This window comes from Mytilus galloprovincialis, chromosome 2 (genome assembly GCF_965363235.1).
Source record: "Mytilus galloprovincialis chromosome 2, xbMytGall1.hap1.1, whole genome shotgun sequence".
In the NCBI taxonomy this organism is placed as follows: domain Eukaryota; kingdom Metazoa; phylum Mollusca; class Bivalvia; order Mytilida; family Mytilidae; genus Mytilus; species Mytilus galloprovincialis.
The window spans coordinates 30,919,779-30,945,691 of record NC_134839.1 but is presented as its reverse complement, the minus strand read 5'-3'; the positions used below and the strand labels follow the sequence as shown (position 1 = coordinate 30,945,691).

Genomic DNA, 25,913 nt, shown 5'->3' with positions numbered 1-25,913 from the left:
TGAAATTCTGTTGTGTGGTTTGAGAGGAGTTGTGATGACAAACTGTTGCAGTAATACATTAAAGTAAATAAGTTCAAAGGGGCGTAACTCCTAGAAAAGAAAATTGAATCGCAATTTCCCGTCGATATGCACAACTACATAGTATGTCCTTATGATCTGAAAAGATTTCGTGAAATTCTGTTGTGTGGTTTGAGAGGAGTTGCGATGACAAACTGTTGCAGTAGTACATTAAAGTAAATAAGTTCAAAGGGGCGTAACTCCTAAAAAAAAAAATTGAATCGCAATTTCCCGTCGATATGCACAACTACATAGTATGTCCTTATTATCTGAAAAGGTTTCGTGAAATTCTGTTGTGTGGTTTGAGAGGATTTGTGATGACAAACTGTTGCAGTAATACATTAAAGTAAATAAGTTCAAAGGGGCGTAACTCCTAGAAAAAAAATGAATCGCAATTTCCCGTCGATATGCACAACTACATAGTATGTCCTTATGATCTGAAAAGATTTCGTGAAATTCTGTTGTGTGGTTTGAGAGGAGTTGCGATGACAAACTGTTGCAGTAGTACATTAAAGTAAATAAGTTCAAAGGGGCGTAACTCCTAGAAAAAAAATTGAATCGCAATTTCCCGTCGATATGCACAACTACATAGTATGTCCTTATTATCTGAAAAGGTTTCGTGAAATTCTGTTGTGTGGTTTGAGAGGATTTGTGATGACAAACTGTTGCAGTAATACATTAAAGTAAATAAGTTCAAAGGGGCGTAACTCCTAGAAAAAAAATTGAATCGCAATTTCCCGTCGATATGCACAACTACATAGTATGTCCTTATGATCTGAAAAGGTTTCGTGAAATTCTGTTGTGTGGTTTGAGAGGAGTTGCGATGACAAACTGTTGCAGTAGTACATTAAAGTAAATAAGTTCAAAGGGGCGTAACTCCTAGAAAAAAAATTGAATCGCAATTTCCCGTCGATATGCACAACTACATAGTATGTCCTTATTATCTGAAAGGGTTTCGTGAAATTCTGTTGTGTGATTTGAGAGGAGTTGTGATGACAAACTGTTGCAGTAATACATTAAAGTAAATAAGTTCAAAGGGGCGTAATTCCTAGAAAAAAAATTGAATCGCAATTTCCCGTCGATATGCACAACTACATAGTATGTCCTTATTATCTGAAAGGGTTTCGTGAAATTCTGTTGTGTGATTTGAGAGGAGTTGTGATGACAAACTGTTGCAGTAATACATTAAAGTAAATAAGTTCAAAGGGGCGTAATTCCTAGAAAAAAAATTGAATCGCAATTTCCCGTCGATATGCACAACTACATAGTATGTCCTTATTATCTGTAAAGGTTTCGTGAAATTCTGTTGTGTGGTTTGAGAGGAGTTGTGATGACAAACTGTTGCAGTAATACATTAAAGTAAATAAGTTCAAAAGGGTGTAACTCCTAGAAAAAAAATTGAATCGCAATTTGCCGTCGATATGCACAACTACATAGTATGTCCTTATTATCTGAAAGGGTTTCGTGAAATTCTGTTGTGTGATTTGAGAGGAGTTGTGATGACAAACTGTTGCAGTAATACATTAAAGTAAATAAGTTCAAAGGGGCGTAATTCCTAGAAAAAAAATTGAATCGCAATTTCCCGTCGATATGCACAACTACATAGTATGTCCTTATTATCTGTAAAGGTTTCGTGAAATTCTGTTGTGTGGTTTGAGAGGAGTTGTGATGACAAACTGTTGCAGTAATACATTAAAGTAAATAAGTTCAAAAGGGTGTAACTCCTAGAAAAAAAATTGAATCGCAATTTCCCGTCGATATGCACAACTACATAGTATGTCCTTATGATCTGAAAAGGTTTCGTGAAATTCTGTTGTGTGGTTTGAGAGGATTTGTGATGACAAACTGTTGCAGTAATACATTAAAGTAAATAAGTTCAAAGGGGCGTAACTCCTAGAAAAAAAATTGAATCGCAATTTCCCGTCGATATGCACAACTACATAGTATGTCCTTATGATCTGAAAAGGTTTCGTGAAATTCTGTTGTGTGGTTTGAGAGGAGTTGCGATGACAAACTGTTGCAGTAGTACATTAAAGTAAATAAGTTCAAAGGGGCGTAACTCCTAGAAAAAAAATTGAATCGCAATTTCCCGTCGATATGCACAACTACATAGTATGTCCTTATTATCTGAAAGGGTTTCGTGAAATTCTGTTGTGTGATTTGAGAGGAGTTGTGATGACAAACTGTTGCAGTAATACATTAAAGTAAATAAGTTCAAAGGGGCGTAATTCCTAGAAAAAAAATTGAATCGCAATTTCCCGTCGATATGCACAACTACATAGTATGTCCTTATTATCTGTAAAGGTTTCGTGAAATTCTGTTGTGTGGTTTGAGAGGAGTTGTGATGACAAACTGTTGCAGTAATACATTAAAGTAAATAAGTTCAAAAGGGCGTAACTCCTAGAAAAAAAATTGAATCGCAATTTCCCGTCGATATGCACAACTACATAGTATGTCCTTATTATCTGAAAAGGTTTCGTGAAATTCTGTTGTGTGGTTTGAGAGGAGTTGTGATGACAAACTGTTGCAGTAATACATTAAAGTAAATAAGTTCAAAGGGGCATAACTCCTAGAAAAAAATTGAACCGTAATTTCCTGTTGATATGCACATCTACATAGTATGTCCTTATTATCTACAAAGTTTCATGAAATTCTGTTGTGTGGTTTGAGAGGAGTTGCGATGACAAACTGTTGCAGTAGTACATTAAAGTAAATAAGTTCAAAGGGGCGTAACTCCTAGAAAAAAAATTGAATCGCAATTTCCCGTCGATATGCACAACTACATAGTATGTCCTTATTATCTGAAAGGGTTTCGTGAAATTCTGTTGTGTGATTTGAGAGGAGTTGTGATGACAAACTGTTGCAGTAATACATTAAAGTAAATAAGTTCAAAGGGGCGTAATTCCTAGAAAAAAAATTGAATCGCAATTTCCCGTCGATATGCACAACTACATAGTATGTCCTTATTATCTGTAAAGGTTTCGTGAAATTCTGTTGTGTGGTTTGAGAGGAGTTGTGATGACAAACTGTTGCAGTAATACATTAAAGTAAATAAGTTCAAAAGGGCGTAACTCCTAGAAAAAAAATTGAATCGCAATTTCCCGTCGATATGCACAACTACATAGTATGTCCTTATGATCTGAAAGGTTTCGTGAAATTCTGTTGTGTGGTTTGAGAGGAGTTGCGATGACAAACTGTTGCAGTAGTACATTAAAGTAAATAAGTTCAAAGGGGCGTAACTCCTAGAAAAAAAATTGAGTCGCAATTTCCCGTCGATATGCACAACTACATAGTATGTCCTTATTATCTGAAAAGGTTTCGTGAAATTCTGTTGTGTGGTTTGAGAGGAGTTGTGATGACAAACTGTTGCAGTAATACATTAAAGTAAATAAGTTCAAAGGGGCATAACTCCTAGAAAAAAATTGAACCGTAATTTCCTGTTGATATGCACATCTACATAGTATGTCCTTATTATCTACAAAGTTTCATGAAATTCTGTTGTGTGGTTTGAGAGGAGTTGCGATGACAAACTGTTGCAGTAGTACATTAAAGTAAATAAGTTCAAAGGGGCGTAACTCCTAGAAAAAAAATTGAATCGCAATTTCCCGTCGATATGCACAACTACATAGTATGTCCTTATTATCTGAAAAGGTTTCGTGAAATTCTGTTGTGTGATTTGAGAGGAGTTGTGATGACAAACTGTTGCAGTAATACATTAAAGAAAATAAGTTCAAAGGGGCGTAACTCCTAGAAAAAAAATTGAATCGCAATTTCCCGTCGATATGCACAACTACATAGTATGTCCTTATTATCTGAAAAGGTTTCGTGAAATTCTGTTGTGTGGTTTGAGAGGAGTTGTGATGACAAACTGTTGCAGTAATACATTAAAGTAAATAAGTTCAAAGGGGCGTAACTCCTAGAAAAAAAATTGAATCGCAATTTCCCGTCGATATGCACAACTACATAGTATGTCCTTATGATCTGAAAAGGTTTCGTGAAATTCTGTTGTGTGGTTTGAGAGGAGTTGCGATGACAAACTGTTGCAGTAGTACATTAAAGTAAATAAGTTCAAAGGGGCGTAACTCCTAGAAAAAAAATTGAATCGCAATTTCCCGTCGATATGCACAACTACATAGTATGTCCTTATTATCTGAAAGGGTTTCGTGAAATTCTGTTGTGTGATTTGAGAGGAGTTGTGATGACAAACTGTTGCAGTAATACATTAAAGTAAATAAGTTCAAAGGGGCGTAATTCCTAGAAAAAAAATTGAATCGCAATTTCCCGTCGATATGCACAACTACATAGTATGTCCTTATTATCTGTAAAGGTTTCGTGAAATTCTGTTGTGTGGTTTGAGAGGAGTTGTGATGACAAACTGTTGCAGTAATACATTAAAGTAAATAAGTTCAAAAGGGCGTAACTCCTAGAAAAAAAATTGAATCGCAATTTCCCGTCGATATGCACAACTACATAGTATGTCCTTATGATCTGAAAAGGTTTCGTGAAATTCTGTTGTGTGGTTTGAGAGGAGTTGCGATGACAAACTGTTGCAGTAGTACATTAAAGTAAATATGTTCAAAGGGGCGTAACTCCTAGAAAAAAAATTGAGTCGCAATTTCCCGTCGATATGCACAACTACATAGTATGTCCTTATTATCTGAAAAGGTTTCGTGAAATTCTGTTGTGTGGTTTGAGAGGAGTTGTGATGACAAACTGTTGCAGTAATACATTAAAGTAAATAAGTTCAAAGGGGCATAACTCCTAGAAAAAAATTGAACCGTAATTTCCTGTTGATATGCACATCTACATAGTATGTCCTTATTATCTACAAAGTTTCATGAAATTCTGTTGTGTGGTTTGAGAGGAGTTGCGATGACAAACTGTTGCAGTAGTACATTAAAGTAAATAAGTTCAAAGGGGCGTAACTCCTAGAAAAAAAATTGAATCGCAATTTCCCGTCGATATGCACAACTACATAGTATGTCCTTATTATCTGAAAAGGTTTCGTGAAATTCTGTTGTGTGATTTGAGAGGAGTTGTGATGACAAACTGTTGCAGTAATACATTAAAGAAAATAAGTTCAAAGGGGCGTAACTCCTAGAAAAAAAATTGAATCGCAATTTCCCGTCGATATGCACAACTACATAGTATGTCCTTATTATCTGAAAAGGTTTCGTGAAATTCTGTTGTGTGGTTTGAGAGGAGTTGTGATGACAAACTGTTGCAGTAATACATTAAAGTAAATAAGTTCAAAGGGGCGTAACTCCTAGAAAAAAAAATTGAATCGCAATTTCCCGTCGATATGCACAACTACATAGTATGTCCTTATGATCTGAAAAGGTTTCGTGAAATTCTGTTGTGTGGTTTGAGAGGAGTTGCGATGACAAACTGTTGCAGTAGTACATTAAAGTAAATAAGTTCAAAGGGGCGTAACTCCTAGAAAAAAAATTGAATCGCAATTTCCCGTCGATATGCACAACTACATAGTATGTCCTTATTATCTGAAAGGGTTCCGTGAAATTCTGTTGTGTGATTTGAGAGGAGTTGTGATGACAAACTGTTGCAGTAATACATTAAAGTAAATAAGTTCAAAGGGGCGTAACTCCTAGAAAAAAAATTGAATTGCAATTTCCCGTCGATATGTACAACTACATAGTATGTCCTTATTATCTGAAAAGGTTTCGTGAAATTCTGTTGTGTGGTTTGAGAGGAGTTGTGATGACAAACTGTTGCAGTAATACATTAAAGTAAATAAGTTCAAAGGGGCGTAACTCCTAGAAAAAAAATTGAATCGCAATTTCCCGTCGATATGCACAACTACATAGTATGTCCTTATGATCTGAAAAGGTTTCGTGAAATTCTGTTGTGTGGTTTGAGAGGAGTTGCGATGATAAACTGTTGCAGTAGTACATTAAAGTAAATAAGTTCAAAGGGGCGTAACTCCTAGAAAAAAAATTGAATCGCAATTTCCCGTCGATATGCACAACTACATAGTATGTCCTTATTATCTGAAAAGGTTTCGTGAAATTCTGTTGTGTGGTTTGAGAGGAGTTGTGATGACAAACTGTTGCAGTAATACATTAAAGTAAATAAGTTCAAAGGGGCGTAACTCCTAGAAAAAAAATTGAATCGCAATTTCCCGTCGATATGCACAACTACATAGTATGTCCTTATTATCTGAAAAGGTTTCGTGAAATTCTGTTGTGTGGTTTGAGAGGAGTTGTGATGACAAACTGTTGCAGTAGTACATTAAAGCAAATAAGTTCAAAGGGGCGTAACTCCTAGAAAAAAAATTGAATCGCAATTTCCCGTCGATATGCACAACTACATAGTATGTCCTTATTATCTGAAAAGGTTTCGTGAAATTCTGTTGTGTGGTTTGAGAGGAGTTGCGATAACAAGAAACAGGACTGACGGACGGACGGACTGACGGACGGACGGGTCAAAAACATTATACCCTCCGCAACTTCGTTGCGTGGGGTATAATTATTAAATGGGTAATTATGGTTGCAAACTCCATTGGAATTTCAAATTGAGATTTTGACCATATCTTGAAAGAAAGAATTGGTTTTTTTTTAAAGGGGGAGAAATTGTGGGGGGATAATTTTTCTTTAAATTTCAAAAATTAAAAGAAAATTTCTTCAAATATTCTTTTTTGCCAAAAGAAGGGTTTGGTGGGGGTAAAAAAAAATTGGGGATTTTTTTTTATGGGGGATCAATTCTTAACAGCTTAGTGTATTGTACATAATAAAAAAAAAGGGGGGTAAAATATTTTTTCAGGGTTGGACCTCTGCGGTCGTATCCAGCTGCGCTCGGCGAAGCAATGTATTTCAATTCTTTGAGCTACCACGATAATTTGCATAGATTTTAGCTTACATTGAACAAATGAATATCACATTTCCCAATACAGAGCACAAATGATTTGTTTCTCTTCCTTTCCTCTTTCGCAAACAAATCGGTTGATTTATTTCAGGAGGACTACGATCGACTCCGACCTTTAAGCTACTATGGAAGAGATATCGTTCTGCTGTGTTTTGACATTGGTAATGAGTCCACACTTCTCAGTGTAAAAGAAAAATATATACCTGATCTTGATAACCATACACCTACCATTCCTCGAATACTTGTAGGCTGTAAATCAGGTAATGTACTATGTATGATGATATTAAAACACTAATGTGTACAAACTATTCCTCAAGTACCCGTATTAATTGTGAAAAAATTAATATATACCTGGTAATTAATTAAAAGGTAAATCATCAAAGATACAAGCTTGCTAAGCCTTATAATTTGTTAACACCAACCGCGCTGTTTGTCTTCACAAGATTCATCAGTGGTGCTCAAATCAGAAACATTCAAACACAAATACATGTATAATGAAATTAGAAAACATCGAAAAACAATCCAAAATATTGATAAAAACAAAAAGTTACATAATCACACGAAGGTTATGTTTGCCAATGGCGGGAATAGCGTTGGTGCTTCAATTCTTTAAGTATTTTATAAAAAGCTGTTTTAAAAAAAAAATCTACGCTACCAATAATGATTCATGTAATAGCAGGTTGGGTTGGTGATATCCTCGCAAACTTTGATTTAATTCACTGAATTTTTGTAGATCTTCGGATATCAGAACCGAACTCCTGTGTTGATAAAGACCAAACAGAAAGGTCTGCAAATGCTTTAGGACTGCATTATTTTGAAACCAGTTCAGTGAAGGGACATGGGCTGCAAACGTGCTTTGACAAAGCTGTATGTATTTAGTATAACTGGTTACATTGTTAGACACTCATTCTACTCCTCTCCCTTATATACCATGCTTACAGCGGTAAGGAAAATATTGCCTTCGTCAGTGTTTGTGGATGGTTGTAATGTTTGTCATACTTTCAGTATATCTCCCGTCTTGTTTAAGTGAAAAATAACTAATCTCAATTTTATTTCTTCTTAATACGGCTAGAAATATGGGATATGTATGACGAATGCTCAGAACATTTGAGTAATTTAAAAAAAAGAGACCATATTAAAGTATCACAGACTGCGTGTGGTTACAGAAAGAAGTGGTGTGTATTCATATCTCATTAACATTTTATCGTCTAACTATGCATGTTAATTCCCGTTCAAAGCAATCAATCAATCAATAAAAATAAGTAATGTTTATTTACAATATAGATGCGTATTGGTCTAGACTACAGCAGATTGCCACGGAAGGGAAAACAAAAACTCTACCATAGAACCCCTAAGCAGATGATCCCTCCTGTCAAACCCATTAAAGGTAATCTTATAATATATTTAAAACATAAATATGATAAAATTTTAAGAATTCTTAAATACCTTCAAGAATTTTCATCCGAATTTGAGAGTGATAGAAGATGCAGAACTGAATGCATTAATAGATTGATTAATTGATTGGTGTTGAATGCCACTTTCAGCACTATTGTGCTATATCGCGATTATTAGTTTTTATTTGTGGAAAAATCAGTCCCCGGACAGAACCACCGACCTTCGGTAGGAAAACTGACAATCCAAGTCAGTTAAAATTGGAATCGAGCGCATCATCCACGTGCGGCTGAATGCATCAAAAGTCGAACATAAATTTGAATGTAAGTCGAACATAAATCTGAATGCATTAAAATCATTAAAAGTCGAACATAAATCTGAATGCATAAACAGTCGAACATGCATCAAAAGTCGAACATAAATCCGAATGCATTAAAAGTTCAACAAACATCTGAATGCATTAAAAGTCGAACATAAATCTGGATGCATCTAAAGTCGAACATAAATGAACTAAATGCATCAACATTTGAACATACATCTTAATCAATAAAGGCAACAGTAGTATACTGCTGTTCAAAATTCATAAATCGATAGAGAAAAATCAAATCCGGGTTACAAACTAAAACGGATGGAAACGTATATAAGAGAACTACTACACAACACCGACACAACACCGAAATGTAACACACACAGAAACGAACTATAATGTAACAATGGCCATTTTCCTGACTTGGTACAGGGCATTTCATGAAAAAATGGTGGGTTGAACCTGGTTTTGTGGCATGCCAAACCTCCTGCTTTAATGGAAGTGTTAATTATAACATTAAAATGACAACATTACACGACAGGGCTACAATAAATAAATGGAAGAAAATATAGGACAGAGAAACAAACGAATAATAGCCATCAAAAGGTAACAGGTAACAAAATGTTTTTATACACCAGACGTGTGCTACGTCCACACAAAACTATGCTCAGATGAAAAAAGTTTGAAAGCCATAACAACTACAAAGTTGAAGATCGCCGAGGACCAAAAGTTCAAAAAAGTTGTGAGGCCAGGGTTATCCGCCTGGAACAAAAACATCATTATTTTCAAGAACCATATTTTACAAAACCATAAGCCTAATAATGTAGCTCCAAATACAGAAGAACTATAATGCATATACATCACTTTCCTGTGTTAGGGGAGGGGAGGGTAGGGCGCCTACAGCGTTCTAATCCCCGCCATACGCTGCATTATGTACATGTCTCCAGTCCGGAGTTTGAACTAAGTGGTTATCGTTTGTTGTTTCTCATATACCTGTTTTTCCTTTGTTATTTTGTAATAAATCTGGCTGTTGCTTTTTTTCTCGTTTGAATTGATTTATTGCATCCAAGATTTTCAACCACAAGAGGGTTTTAGAGGCTTTTTACCTCAAAGATGTAAAATCCAAGCCTCCGGAAATCTCCTGTGCATCGTCGCAAAACAATAGTCCAGCTGGTCATGTTATTACTGGTGACCTTGGCTTCGTTGCCAATGAACAACTAAGAGAGTTGTTAGCCAATGGACCAAAATATAGAATTCCCCAGCCCATCAACTGGAAAAAGAACTTCAGGTTACTGATGGATACAGACGAACAAGAACTGGACACTCTGTCTGAATGGATCAAAGCTATTCGATCATGCATTCAGAAGCGCATTCAAAAACTACGATGTACTATGATCACAAGAGTTACTAACCCTTTTAGAATCCAGATGTTGTGGATGCTTTATCCTCTTTGCTTGACAAATATGTCGTTGTTCCAGCAGATACAACCTCCAATAATATTGTCTTCGTATGTAAAAACCGTTATTTGCAATGTCTCCCAGCAGAGCTTGGAATAACTAGAACTACTGGTATTATCCTTCATATTCTTTAACATCATTTACCAAGGACGAAATTTTACAAAATCACAAATTTGTCCTTCTTTCTTTTGGTATCAACATCAAAGAAAATTTACCGTCATTATACTGGATACCAAAACTTTACAAAACTCCATATAAAGAACGATACATAGCTAGGTCATCAAACTGTTCGACAAACATCCTACGCTTTACCCTAATATTCCCCATGCTCAGTTCGACTTCACCATTTCATTAAACATAGTTTTTTAGCTCACCTGGCCAGGAACATATATATTAACGTTACATATACTGTTCCCAGACCTGGCCCAAAGGGCCAAGTGAGCTTTTCTCATCACTTTGCGTCCTGCGTCCGGCGTCGTCGTCCTTCGTCGTCCGTCGTCGTTAACTTTTACAAAAATCTTCTCCTCTGAAACTGCTAGGCCAAATTTAACCAAACTTGGCCACAATAATCATTGGGGTATCTAGTTTAAAAAATGTGTCCGGTGACTCGGCCAACCAACCAAGATGGCCGCCATGGCTAAAAATAGAACATAAGAGTAAAATGTAGATTTTGGCTTTTAACTCTGAAACCAAAGCTTGAAGAGCAAATCTAACAGAAGTAAAATTGTTTATCGGGTCAAGATCTATCTGCCCTGAAATTTGCAGACTAATCAGACAACCGGTTGTTGGGTTGCTGCCCCTTAATTGGTAATTTTAAGTAAATTTTGCGGTTTTTTGGCTATTATCTTGAATATTATTATAGATAGAGATAAACTGTTTACAGCAATAATGTTCAACAAAGTTAGATCTATAAATAAGTGAACATGACCAAAATGATCAGTTGACCCCTTAAAGAGTTATTGTCCTTAATAGTAATTTTTTACCAATTTTTCGTAAAATTTTGTAATCTTTTATAAAATTCTTCTCTTCTAAAACTACTGGGCTAAATATAACCATACTTGGCCACAATTATCATTGAGGTAACTAGTTTAAAAAATGTGTGCAGTGACCCAGCCAACCAACCAAGATGGCCACCATGGCTAAAACTAGAACATAGGGGTAAAATGTAGATTTTGGCTTATAACTCTGACACCAAAGCATTAAGAGCAAACCAGACATGGGGTAAAATTGTTTTCAAGTCAACATCTATCTGCCCTGCAATTTTCAGATGATTCCGACATTCGACTGTTGGGTTGCTGCCCCTGAATTTGGTAATTTTTAAGGAAATTTTGCGGTTTTTGGTTATTATCTTGAATATTATTATAGATAGAGATAAACTGTAAACAGCAATAATGTTCAGCAAAGTAAGATCCACAAATAAGTCAACATGACCAAAATGGTCAGTTGACCCCGTAAGGAGTTATTGCTCTTTATAGTCAATTTTTGATCATTTTTGATAATTTTGTAAATTTTTGTAAATTTTTACAAAATATTTTCCTTTGTAACTAATGGGTCACGTTCATTACAAATAGTGATAATTGTAAGAAGCAAGAATGTTCAGTAACATAAGATCTACAAACATATCACCATCACCAAAACACAATTTTGTCATGAATCCACCTGTCTTTTGTTTAATATGCACATAGACCAAGGTGAGCAACAACGGCTCTTAAGAGCCTCTAGTTTTCTATAAAAATGGGAATCGTAGATACAAATTTTTTGTTTAGGGTTACAATAATTCATATTTTTAAAGAACCACACTGAATCTACCAGAAAATATACTAAAGATGATATTATCAAAATGCTGGACATTTTGATCGACAATATATTTGTTGAGTTTGGAGGATTTATATTTCAATAGACAGTCGGTATTCCAATGGGTACTAATTGTGCACTCCTACTGGCCTTACGAAATTCTTTAATTTTACTTTCCGATATATTTAAATATATTGAATAACATATATTTCAGCTAATAATTACATCTCGTATATCCCAGTGAACTTGAAATTAAGGATACCACTGATATTAGAAGGACTGCTTCATACCTTGATCTTTTCCCCAATATAGACACAGAAGGACGACTTCACACGAAAATCTATGATAAACTGTCATTTGTCATTGCGTCGTCTGATCTTTTAATTACCGAACGTGACTTATTCCCGATTATGACTGTTTTGCTGAGTGTGAATTCACATTGCTATAAGACGTGTCACGGTACTTTTCTATCCAAAATTCATGTATTTAGTTTAGATGGTATACTTGTTATTCTCATCGGTAAAGATGATCAATCACCCAGTTCATTTATTTTATTTATTTTAGTTTGGGTCAACTAAATTTAAACGATATATTTGGTTAACAGTTTGATTCATAAGAAACACCGACATAGCTAGATAATACAATTAATTGCATTCGAAGTAAAGTGATATAACGAAAAAAGTTTTCTCTTTAGAAAAACCACCAACATTTGTTTGGGAAAAATCGACTTTTGCTGAGGACTGGCTACAGATGTTTAACAATCCTAAATATTCAGATGTTATGTTTCTGCTTGACGGAGGACGACACGAATGTAAAGCTCATAGTATAGTCCTTTCCTCGGCGTCAGAATTATTTTGTGGGATAATCAGAAATCAGGTAAGTGCGCAAAACGCTGACGCTATTTACATTGTATGTGTTTATAACCTAGGTACACATTTTAATTTTTGAAATTGAATGTATTTATTAGGTAAATGACCCGAAAACACAAACAAAAACTTAGGAACATATTTAAAGGTAAAATGTATTTGGAAATTAGTTTCAAAAATATATATTGACCAAATGGAAATCTAATCAGTTACGTTAAACCACACAGAAAACGGTTTCAATGTCGTCTGAATCGGATAATATGCGAAAGATAAAGTGTCTAAAGAGAATAGATTATCACTAGAACAGGACGACAGTTGTATATGATTTGACGACACCGGAGCTATTATAAGCTTTATTTAAACTTGGTATTGATAAATGTGAATGATTTCCTATTGTGAAACTATTATGGTTGATATATTATACTGTTACGTATATGTACTTAAAACTACACAATATAGTTATATAATTTAATTTTGGATGTAACGCGTCTTCTGATTGGCTGACGTTATTTTGTTATCAGCCCATAGACATAATTTAGTCATGTGACCGTGACGTCATCAACGTTTTTCGTGGTTTTCTACGGTTTAAAATAGAATTTAGAATTAAATTATATGAAATGACTGTAATATTTTTTCTGTCGATTCGAAATAACAAAAATTCTAATGCAATTATTTTGTAACAATTGTTCTGATTGGATGACAACAAGCGTAAAATTCTCTATCTCCTTGTCTGTAACTAAGGAAGCCGACATTTTGAATTTCGGAATGTGTTGACATGTTATTTCTACAATAATAAACAAAAAACTCACTTGTTGCGCCTACAAATTTTCTTTTTATCAAATTTTATTACATTTTGAAGCGGCACAGAAGCCAGAAAACGCCCGGTGTTTATGTTTGACGCCGGAAGCATACCTATGACGTCACCTAGTGTAGGGACCGAAGAAGATAACATCTTTTCGCGGAATTTTCTTTAATAAAGATTTTACACTGAAATAATGATTGAAATTTAATTATGAACTTGTTTTGCATTAGAATAGAGATAACTGTATTGTATTTGAAGCTTTGCGGACGTCCATCGGTAGTTTTACTGTCGCAAATACCCGTTTACCTGTCTCCGCTCCGCGTCGCCAGGTAAACTAAATTTGCGACAGTAAAACTACCGATGGACGTCCTTAAAGCTTCAAATACAATACAGTTATCTCTTAAATGTGGTGCACACTGTTAAATAACCCGCTACGCGCGTTATTCAGTGTGCACCAAATTTTTTATGTTATTTTTTCATAGACAGAAAAAATATTACAGTCATTCCTTAAATAAATTCGAATTTGTTATCTTATTGAGGTTTCGTATAAAATAAGAACATGTTCAAGATTATCTTTGTTCATTTTCATTTTTTAAAGAAATATTCTGGTTCGGTCGGAACAACGGAAGGTACGATGTCTGATAAAGTAGAGGGTATAGATACAATATTCTGCACCAAGAACAATGATGGTAGAAATATAATTACAATTGAGATCAATCATATGTTTGAAGCTGTAGCATTTAAGCAGTTGCTAACATTTTTGTATACGGGTGAGTTATTAATACATGTGAGTTATTTATACATGTGAGTAATGCATATATATATATGTGTGTTATTTAGCTCGAAAATTCGTTGAACGTCGAAGAAGGCCACGGTTAACATCTGGAATTTCAGCAAATACGTTTCTTAAAATTAAAACGAGAAAGCGAAATGTATGTTTTCTGATTAGTCGAAATCATGTACTTTTAATGATTTTTCATCGCAATTCTATCATAAATTATATATTAGCATACTAAAACGTATATTCAAATTACAAAAAGGCAAAAAGAAACTATTAACATTGCATCGATTCGTTACTTTGCATTATCATTTTGCTAGTACTTTCAAAATCTATTTAAACATAATTATCACTCAAGGTAAATTGTAACTTCCAATACTGCCAATGGTCATATAACACGATAAACATAAATATAGTATAACAAAAGCAAGATTTAATTTTGGTGGTGTCACTCAAACCGCTCTAGAGTTATGTATGCTCTTTACAAATGAGAAAATAGCAGAATCTTACGTTTCCGTTCTCTAACTAAAGTTGCCTTCAACTTAACGTAAGGAAACTTATACAAAGTGTAAATTATCACAGAAAACAGATCAAGTTTTAATTTTGGGAAAAGGGCTGATTTTTTCGTTTCCGTTCTCTATCTTTAGTTTGCATCAAGCAAATGATATGAAACTTACACACAATGCTTATTATCACAAAATACGGACCAAGTTTGAATTTTCGGTGGTATCGCTTTAACTATTCTAGAGTTATGCCCCTTTACAAATGGAAAAAAAACTGATTTTTTATTTTCTAATATCTAACTTAAGTTAGCCTCAACCAAATGTTGTAAAAGTTATACACATAGTTTATCACCACAAAACATAGATCAAGATTTTCAAGTCACAAAATAATGTCAAACTTGTCAAGAAAATTACATAACTTGTTGAAGGTGCAGGAATCTAATATCTGTTCTAAAAATATCAATGATATAGTTTTAAAAAGTAATTGTTAGAATTGGAGTTTTCTTCCTTTGTCCGTAACTGTAGTTGAATCAACTTCAGCCAATGCTTTTATACAATGCAATGGTCGATGAAAAAATTAAAACAATCTTTACCCTTCGATGCTTACAAGCACTTTGAATGATATTCTTCAGTTTTTCCCATTTTTCCCTTTCTATGATATGTAAGCAGGGCCATCATCTGTGTTCATGGACACATCCTCCATTTATTATAGTTTATTATGTACATGTCAACATAATTTCAACTCCTTAAAGCAGAATAGCAAAAGAACAAAAAGTCAAAGGAGAACTTTTGTTTTATGTCTGTTTGATTTTTAACCGGATTTTTGTGATAAAAATGTCGGTTATTGATTTGGGGATGTACGGCGGGCGGTCGGGCGGCCGGCAACCAAATGTTGTCCGTGCATTAACTCATGAACTGTTCAACCAAAGCTTTTAAAATTTTAATATGTTGTTACTGACAACAAAATGGAGGTCAAGTTTAAAAATGCCGATTTCGACTTTTACGGTTCTGGAGTTATGGTTCTTGGGAGATTGAAAAATGGCGTTTCAAGTCCTGTACGTGCATTAATTCTTGAACCATTCAACCAAAGCTTTTAAAATTTAAAATGTTGTTACTGATAACAAAATGGAGGTCAAGTTCAATAATGACGATTTTTACTTTTACGGTTCTGAAGTTATGGTTCTTGAAAGATTGAAAAATGGTGTTACCAGTCATGTTGTTGCATTTACTCATGAACCATTCATTCAATTAAAGCTTTTCAAATTATAATATGTTGTTACTGATGACAAAACGGAGATCAAGTTTGATATTGACGATTTTCACTTTAACCGTGCATCAGTTATGGTTCTTGTGATATTGAAAAAATACAAGGACACGAATAAATATTAATAAATCCGGTTTGCTGTCGCTCTGACAGCCTGTTGTATGTTTTATATTAAAGTTATTTGTAAATCGTGGTTTTCCTTGTTTAATAATTATTTTGTGGCCAGGCTCAGTCATCGAAATGGTTACTTATGTTATTTTTCCTTGATTTCTTTTTAATGTTGTTATCCCCCCTTTTAATGAATGAAAAAGGTGAAAATATTCCCAACACATGCGCCACTTATCTTCACTAAAGGTCAAATTTATGGTTGCATGAACACGGATTGAGAAGAATTATTAAATTTCTAGTTGATAATGCATAAGCGATGTTCTTAAAAGCTTAGTTCGACGAAATTGAACAAGCTTGATTACTTATAGCGAAATATTGTTTCTTTATGCTATGTTTGAATTGATTGAAACAAAAACAAACAAAACATTTCATTCGTTGTCTTATTCGTAGCATATCGTATAGACCAGAACTGTTTTGTATAAAAAAAAAACCCTGCTATATTTCAAATTAAAAATATTACAAGTTGGACGTACAAAATGTACTTCAAACAGAAGTCATCTATATTTTAGGTGATCCCGGTACCATTCAAGCGACAAACAAAACAGAAAAATTAACAGAATTACGGAGAGCAGCGGAAACATTCAAACTACCATACTTAAATGATATTTGTGTCAATATTGAAAATGACGAAGAGTTTTTGAATGAAAGTATAGCCGAATACTTGAACAGGGAAACTGGTAAAAAGATGAAGGAATTATATTTTGATCAAACAACTGACTGTGATATTAAATTTAAAGTAGAAGGTTAGTATCAACTCCCGTAGCAAGGTTATCGGTTTTCCGGACTTTCCCGAAGTCCCGCGTTTAATTGATTGCTTCGATCTTTGCTTTGAAGTTGGATTCGAGCGTATCTCATGAGACTTTTGAAGACGAAACAAGCATCTGGCGCAAATATAAAATTTCAATCCTGATATCTATGATGAGTTTATTTAGTATATGATATCAGATAATTTTAATTTCACTGACATATTCCGTTCTGTGATTGGAGGAACAACTTATTATTGCAAATGTATTAATATAAAATAAATATCAAAACATTTAGCTTCATTACAATTTGTTTAAGGTAGACAAAGAACCATCATTGCGCGAGATACTCAATCTTTATCTTACATTTAATAGCAAAATACAGATATAAGCAAATTCAATTAAGTCTCGTTGGTAAATAAGAAACCTGCAACGTGTAAAAATTCTGGTAATAAAATAACTGCAATCAAAAAGACACACACACAACCATAGTTAAACAAAACTTTTTAATGAATAAAACCATTATGTTCTAATTTTAGGCGAACATATCACTGCCAGTACAGTAGTATTGTATTGCAGATGTCCAGTATTTGCAGATATGTTATCAATGGAATCTGAAAATGAAAACTTCGAGTCAACAGAGGTAATGAGCTTATTCAATATTATAGATTTTACCATACCGGTTTTTTTTCGGATTTTTCTCGTGTTGTATAGAATCATTTTCATAACATCGTGGACAAGACCATTTTTTTGTGCGCTCAGGTTAACAATTGACTGGATCAGATCAGGTGAACGTTCGTCTGTAACAACCACATGTCATGTCGTACGTGTTATAGACATATGAGGTCGCCAAAGTTCAAAACGCCTAATTCAAATAATATGAATAACTAGCAGAGAACTAGTGTGTGTTGATTTAAATGTCGAATACTTCATTTTCTTTTTTTATTCTTCTTGTTCACGTACATGTACTTTACTCTTTTATTCTATTTAAATCCCAATTGGAAGGCTTATGACACTGAGTGAGCGTAAAATAAATGTTATCGATAGTTCAAACATATTTATATAGTGGATGGGGAAACAAGTTATTGCAAATTATATTAATCCTTCTCCACTTTGCGGTGCGAGTGCAGCCTTAAAGCGGCACTAGCCTACTCTTTCTCGAAAACTACAAGGGTGTCTTTTACGGGCAAGAGATGTGGCTCTCACTTAACACGGGTCAGCCATTTATTGTCCCGTTCCGACGGACTATCATCGTTTCTCAAGACCATTCTAGCAAATGGTGTTGAGGGAGAGCCGAAAATTCAGTCCCAGAAACTTTCTCCCCGGAGCAGGTATCGAACCAGGAACCTTTGTGTTAGTAGTCCGATCTTTATTACTGTAGTCCGAAGCGCTAACCACGGCTCTCCTTGTTATCGATAGCCGATGACAAAGAAGATAAAGGCAAAATATTCAGTAGTATTAACAACAACAGGTTTGAAGTTGTCCACGCTGTTGTGAAAATGATTCTATTTGTATGCTGTGACAATTCTACGACATACAATCTTCATTTAACTCCATATCATAGGGCCGAATGTCTATTACTAGATGGAGAGTCATTTTGTTAGGTGTCGCTATCAGCGTTACTCATGTAGGATGTATATCAATTCTTAAACTTCACTTGGAAGCATATGCCGAGTATAGCCTGGGGTCCTGGCTAATCTTGTACGACGCTCACCTAGACGTCGGTCCGGGATGTCAAGTTAATGACGAGTAAAGATAGGACTAACCAAAATAGATACAAAACACAACGCACAACAACGAATATAAATGAATTAAGATTGATTTGTTTTAAACCAACAAAGCATTTCAAAACAAGAACGCACTACAGTAAACATACAATGCTAAAACAACGAAAACAATTACCCACCAAAATAATTTCATTTTTCCTCAATTCACGAAAATTAAGTACACATTAAAATGAATGAATCCACAGTATTTTAAGGTGAAAACGATTGATTTATGTTACAGATACAGCTGCCCGACACTCATCTAGATAGTTTTCTTGCTCTCTTGGAATTCCTTTATGCAGACCACGCTCCGATTCATGATGTCAATTGTACGGAACTGTTGCTTATTGCAGATAAATATGGAGTATTAAAACTCGTAAACTATTGTGAAATTTATATTATAAACATGCTAGATAAACTGACCAAATCTTCCAGTGATTATGCTGTACAGGATATTATAGATGCTCTATTGACAGCTCAGGTAAATTACATAAACATCACATGGAAATGTACTCATTTTAATCGAGAAGCATGATGGTTTCTTTGTGCTTTTGAAGGTCCCCTTTGTTTTATGAGCTCTTGATTACCAGTGCGTTATTTATCATTGTAAAATCAAACATTCAAATTATTTTACAAATGAAAAAGATTGTTTTTTCTTGATTTTAAAATTGTCTTGTAATATATGTATATATCACTCTCAAGGACACTAGAACAAGATGAACTCCTTTGCTATCTGAATTATGATTGACTGATTTGTTAATTTACATCCCAGCTCCTTTATTCTAACAGGGGTGATCTGAGTCGGTGTTATATAGCCATTCTTCCTCCATGCCAGTTTTTCCCCCGGGGGAAATATTGGCTCATGCCAGTCTTTCCCCCGGGGAAATTTTGGATCATTGTCATTTTTCCCCCTCGGAAATTTGACAATACGTATACATATAGTCACTTTTATCCCATGCCAATCTTTCCCCCTATATCATTGATTAACCTGCATGTATAAATATATAGTCCGCTATTAAATGCCCGACAAAAAGATTTGAAAACAGTTCAAACAAAACTAACAGCCTTATTGATAACAAAATAATTTACGAAAAAAAACTTGACAGACATGAACCATGAACAACAACCACTGTACTGCATGTTCCTGGCTTTGGAATGGGCATTGGCACATACACACTGATGTCATGATTGTGGTAGCCATAAAATCAACTATCCCCAATGAACCCAACCCAGGACAGCACAACGAAAAAAAAGAAGAAAAAAATGTAAAATATCAGTTACAATTGACTTCCCTAAAATGTTGTTACGGTGAACAGTTATCACTTACATAAAAACAATAGATAAAAATGACCGAAAGGGCCAAGTGAGCTTTTCTCATCACTTGGCGTCCGGCGTCCGGCGTCGTCCGTCGTCGTCGTCCTGCGTTAACTTTTACAAAAATCTTCTCCTCTGAAACTACTGGGCCAAATTTAACCAAACTTGGCCACAATCATCATTGAGGTATCTAGTTTAAAAAATGTGTCCGGTGCCCTGCCCAACCAACTAAGATGGCCGCCATGGCTAAAAATAGAACATAGGGGTAAAATGCAGTTTTTGGCTTATCACTCAAAAACCAAAGCATTTAGAGCAAATCTGACATGGGTTAAATTGTTCATCAGGTCAAGATCTATCAGAAAATTTTCAGATGAATCGAACATTCCGTTGTTGGGTTGCTGCCCCGGAAATGGTAATTTTAAGGAAATTTTGCTGTTTTTGGTTATTATTTCGAATATTATTATAGATAGAGATAAACTGTAAACAGCAATAATGTTCAGCAAAGTAAGATCTACAAATAAGTCAACATGACCAAAATGGTCAGTTGACCACTTTAGGAGTTATTGCCCTTTATAGTCAATTTTTAACCATTTTTCGTAAATCTTAGTAATCTTTTAGAACAATCCTCTCCTCTGAAACTGCTGGGCCAAATTTAACCAAACTTGGCCATAATCATCATTGGGGTAACTAGTTTAAAAAAAGTGTCCGGTGACCCGGCCAAACAACCAAGATGGCCGCTATGGCTAAAAATAGAACATAGGGGTAAAATGCAGTTTTTGGCTTATAACTCACAAACCAAAGCATTTAGAGCAAATCTGAAAGGAGTAATATTGTTCATCAGGTCAAGATCTATCTGCCCTAAACTTTTCAGATGAATCAGACATTCCGTTGTTGGGTTGCTGCCTCTGAAATGGTAATTTTAAGGAAATTTTGCTGTTTTTGGTTATTATCTTGAATAATATTATAGATAGAGATAAACTGTAAACAGCAATAATGTTCAGCAAAGTAAGATCTACAAATAAGTCAACATGACCAAAATGGTCAGTTGACCACTTTAGGAGTTATTGCCCTTTATAGTCAATTTTTAACCATTTTTCGTAAATCTTAGTAATCTTTTAGAAAAATCTTCTCCTCTGAAACTGCTGGGCCAAATTAAACCAAACTTGGCCATAATCATCATTGGGGTATTTAGTTTTAAAAATGTGTCCGGTGACCCGCCCAACTAACCAAGATGGCCGCCATGACTAAAAATAGAACATAGGGGTAAAATGCAGTTTTTGACCTATAACTCAAAAACCAAAGCATTAAGAGCAAATCTGACAAGGGTAAAATTGTTCAACAGGTCAAGATCTATCTGCCCTAAACTTTTCAGATGAATCAGACATTCCGTTGTTGGGTTGCTGCCTCTGAAATGGTAATTTTAAGGAAATTTTGCTGTTTTTTATGCCCCACCTACGATAGTAGAGGGGCATTATGTTTTCTGGTCTGTGCGTCCGTTCGTCCGTTCGTCTGTCTGTCTGTCTGTCTGTCCGTTCGTCCGTCTGTCCCGCTCCAGGTTAAAGTTTTTGGTCAAGGTAGTTTTTGATGAAGTTGAAGTCCAATCGACTTCAAACTTAGTACACATGTTCCCTATGATATGATCTTTCTAATTTTAATGCCAAATTAGAGTTTTTACCCCCAATTTCACGGTCCACTGAACATGGAAAATGATAGTGCGAGTGGGGCATTCGTGTACTGAGGACACATTCTTGTTTGTTATTATCTTGAATATTATTATAGATAGAGATAAACTGTAAACAGCAATAATGTACAGCAAAGTAAGAACTAAAAATAAGTCAGTATGACCAAAATAGTCAATTGACCCCCTAAGGAGTTATTGCTCTTCATAGTCAATTTTTAACAATTTTCTTAAAATTTGAAGATTTTCAATAACATTTTCCACAGAAAGCACTGTTATAGATAGAGATAATTGTAAGCAGCAAAAATGTTTAGTAAAGTAAGATCTACAAACACATCACCATCACCAAAACACAATTTTGTCATGAATCCATCTGTGTCCATTGTTTAATATTCACATAGACCAAGTTGAGCGACACAGGCTCTTTAGAGCCTCTAGTTTTCATTGTTGGAGGCCGTACGGTGGCCTTTAATTACTTACTACCACGTCAGTGCAACACAGATGGATTTTTGTATCATTAGTGCTGGATCGTGGTCAACCCTAAGCTCATTTATAGAAGACGGGATATTTTGTAGATGTTGTACAGCTCACACTAATTGGGGTAGTTCCTGTACTTCCACGTCTCCCATGTCTGTTGTAGAGGGTTTACATATCTTCTTAAGGTTTGATGAAGTGTCATTCGTATCGGACTTTTTCTCCTTAATTAAAGTTTTACCTAGGGCGAGGAGAGGAGTATTTTTCTCTATCCGTGCCTTTGATGGATTCTTTTACAACGTGGTCTTATTATCATTTCACCATATTACTTTGGAGACATCATAGACGTCTGTCCTCGGGAAAATCTACTAATTGACTGGAAGTGTTTGAAGTAATTGTATTCATTTAGTCAATGATACCAAGGGTTCACGAAAAAGAATGGATGTGATCATCACATCAGCATGTACTTCGTGTGTATAAATATAAAATGTATGTACATGTATACTATTATATAAATATATATCAAATGTATACTAACACGACTCCGTAAAGCTTTGGTATCGCTAAACTAATAAAAAAAAAGTATATTGTTTTATTAGGATAAATATTTTTAATTGACGTCGCCGACGTTATATTGCAAGGGGAAAACTAGCTTCTTATGCCGCAAAGGGGGGGGGGAATTGGCCTGATCCTCGTTTTCCCCCTATAACGCTGAGGGGGAAAAGTTGGATCATGCCAATTTTTCCGTGGGGAAATATTGAATCGATCCAGATTTCCCCCCTCCCGGAAAAATTGGCATGGGGGATGAATGGTTATAGGACACCAGATCACCCTACCAGATCACCCTCAGTTTGAGTTTTTTAGTTTCTTTGTTTTCCTTTGTTCTGTAACATTTTTGCGGGAATGTCAAATCTACTATAAAACTTATAATTCTAAAATTATACAGAAAAGGCAATCTATTAAAATTTACGTAGAAAAATCCAGTGTATATGCTAGGATTCGACCTCAAGACCTTTAGCATATCAACCTACGACACATAGCACTACACCAGGACGACTGGATACCAACGATCAGTAATTTAACATACTTAAAGGAAGCAAGATATTTTTATAAGTGGGGCGAGAAGGTAGACCTTTACTCGTTGGGGGTTTAAACCCTTTTCGTTAAGAAGTAAGTTGTTAGATTGATTGTTTAATTTGATTTTACACTTTTTCAAACAATAGTGGTTCGATTATTTTATAAAGTGGCGATCTAGTGTGTGCCGATTGGCCAGTGAGGCGAGTTGACATTGTTTTATATAGATCTACTCATCGTGTTCGGGGACCATAAAGGGTATTCATTATACAATAATATATAAAATATATTATAATGGTTGTGTGGCGTTCTAAACTAAATTTTATGAATTGTAAATGGTTTTTCGTATGATATAAATTAGCTGGGATGTAAAATAGTTATCCCACTTGGACTTGGTGTGTCAGTGTTAGATCACCCTCTGGCTTCCGGCCATCGGGTGATCTTACATTGACAAACCGCGTCCTCGTGGGATAACTATTACAGAACACCAGGCTAATTGCAGTCGGGACCTATTCATTCGCCATTTTATTAACCTTGATAATAAGATTTTGGTTGAAGTAGAATTTGAAGTCTAATGAAAGCCTATACTGCCGGCTGTACAATTATTGAACCGTTGCTAGGAATGTTGCGAATCCCTTTCAGTGCGATACTATTTCATAACTTCCTTGTCTTATCTTGACACACCGATGCTAACACATGATCGGTTTCTAAGCAACTGCAACATTTTATTAGTTAGGCTTGAAAAAAAACCCAATCACTATCGTTAGTGTTATAAATAATGTTTTAATGTATTAATATTTTCCGTGTTTATCTATTGTCAATAATTAAATTTTGTCTTATTTTACATGAACATTATTTGTTTAATTGTGACCGGATGTTTTTAAAGTAGATTTGGTAGTACATGTTTTGTTTTCCATATATTCAACTTATTAATTGACAGGACATAATTATCACTATGTGCATAACGTAGACTCTGCGCATGTTTTGTTATTAAAATATGAGTTTGAGGCCTTGATCTTTGGAGTTACTTATGAAAATATAGTACAATCAGTAAATAACTAATTAATGTTACTCAAATTACATATTTCTTTCTTTCACAGGTTTACAATGCAGAACAGTTGACAAGATGGTGCGTACATACTATTTCAACAAATTACGATAAATTTCAAAACACGGAACAGTTTTCTCAGCTCAGTGACCAAACCAAGAAACACATTGAAACACATCGCTGGCCACCATCGTCCTATTTACAAGATTTTGAGAGATTCCAGCGTCGGAGGCCACGAAGAAAATGCTCAATTTTATAAATAATGTGCAATTTTGATTGTTATAAATCTATATATATGACGTTACAATTGAATTTTATTCTGATCATAATGATAAGAACTTTTTATGACTATGTATGTCTTATATATATATATATATTCATTTCCTACCTCATAAAAGCTTAAATATATCTTATTAAAATTTAGGTATATTTTTATCAGTTTATTTTTCACTGGAAAAAAATCAATTTGTATAATGAAGGGTAATGCTATTGATATATATGTTTGCAACATTCCTATCTAGAAAACTTCTTAACTACATGAAGCTACGTTCGAAACTTAGGAATATATATGTAGGACTCAAATCTATGGTGGGTTCCAAATTTATGGCAGATTCCTAATCTATGGTAAATGTGACGTCATGCCATTCCAAATCTATGGCAGATTTTAGGCAATTAAGCTGCCTTATGCGAGCACCCTGGATTTTGGTTCCCCCTGGGAATTTTTGAAAAAGTGCCATTTCTCTGATCTGGCAGGTCTGGTAGATTATTTATAACTAATTAGACATTTTTTTCACACTTTTTGTTATGAAAAACAATAAATATAAGGAAGATTACCTTAAATGATCGTCGATTTTCCCAAAACAATTGATGTTCCCCATTTGAAAATGTGCTAATTAAAAAGTTAAGCATAGCTTTTTATCGTCTGTACTTTTGATGAAGATGTAAGTGAGCTATTGTAAGAATAATTTCATATTGCCGAAAATGTTTGTAATGAAGGCATTACAGTGGCGGATGCAGGAATTTTCGAAAGGGGGGTGCTAGCCCAGGGCAAAGGGGGGGTGCAAAACATATGTCCCGATTCAAATGCATTGATCGGCCAAAATAAAGGGGGGTGCGCACCCCCGGAACCCCCCCTCTGGATCCGCCACTGCATTAAAATTTGCCAAATGGCGCATGGATATAATTTTGCTGCTATTTTTAATCAGTGACGCCGTTGAATGTAAAGGTAAATATTTAAAAGCATTGTCTTACTTCCTCTCTGTATAAGTCTTGAATTTGTAAGAATACTTTTTTATTTTATTTCTACATTGTATGAAGATATGTATTTTATTTAATTATTTAATGCAAGCTGATGTTATTATTATTTGTCATCGTGTCTCTCTGTACTTGCTATGTATCGTGGAAACCCCCAAACATTATACTCGATCAGGGCCTTTGCAATTTTAATCGGGACCTCATTTGAATACTTATTTATAGATTTTGTCGATGTCAAGGTCATTTCAAGATGGTTTCCTTAATCGTGTTTTAGTTAAGGCTTTGGTGTTAC

General features: G+C 34.8%; 1 protein-coding gene across 1 annotated transcript in view; it reads left to right on the top strand.

The window, feature by feature from the left end:
- The window catches only part of LOC143063358 (rho-related protein racA-like), a 77,231-nt gene extending 51,939 nt beyond the window's left edge, over positions 1 to 25,292 (top strand). The window contains exons 4-10 of the mRNA XM_076235468.1: positions 8,224 to 8,326; positions 12,584 to 12,765; positions 14,156 to 14,327; positions 16,780 to 17,013; positions 17,553 to 17,656; positions 19,021 to 19,260; positions 24,420 to 25,292. Coding sequence (XP_076091583.1) covers positions 8,224 to 8,326; positions 12,584 to 12,765; positions 14,156 to 14,327; positions 16,780 to 17,013; positions 17,553 to 17,656; positions 19,021 to 19,260; positions 24,420 to 24,626 — 1,242 coding nt within the window. The 3' untranslated portion in view covers positions 24,627 to 25,292. The remainder of the gene's footprint in view (positions 1 to 8,223; positions 8,327 to 12,583; positions 12,766 to 14,155; positions 14,328 to 16,779; positions 17,014 to 17,552; positions 17,657 to 19,020; positions 19,261 to 24,419) is intronic.
- The last annotated feature ends 621 nt before the right edge of the window (positions 25,293 to 25,913 follow it).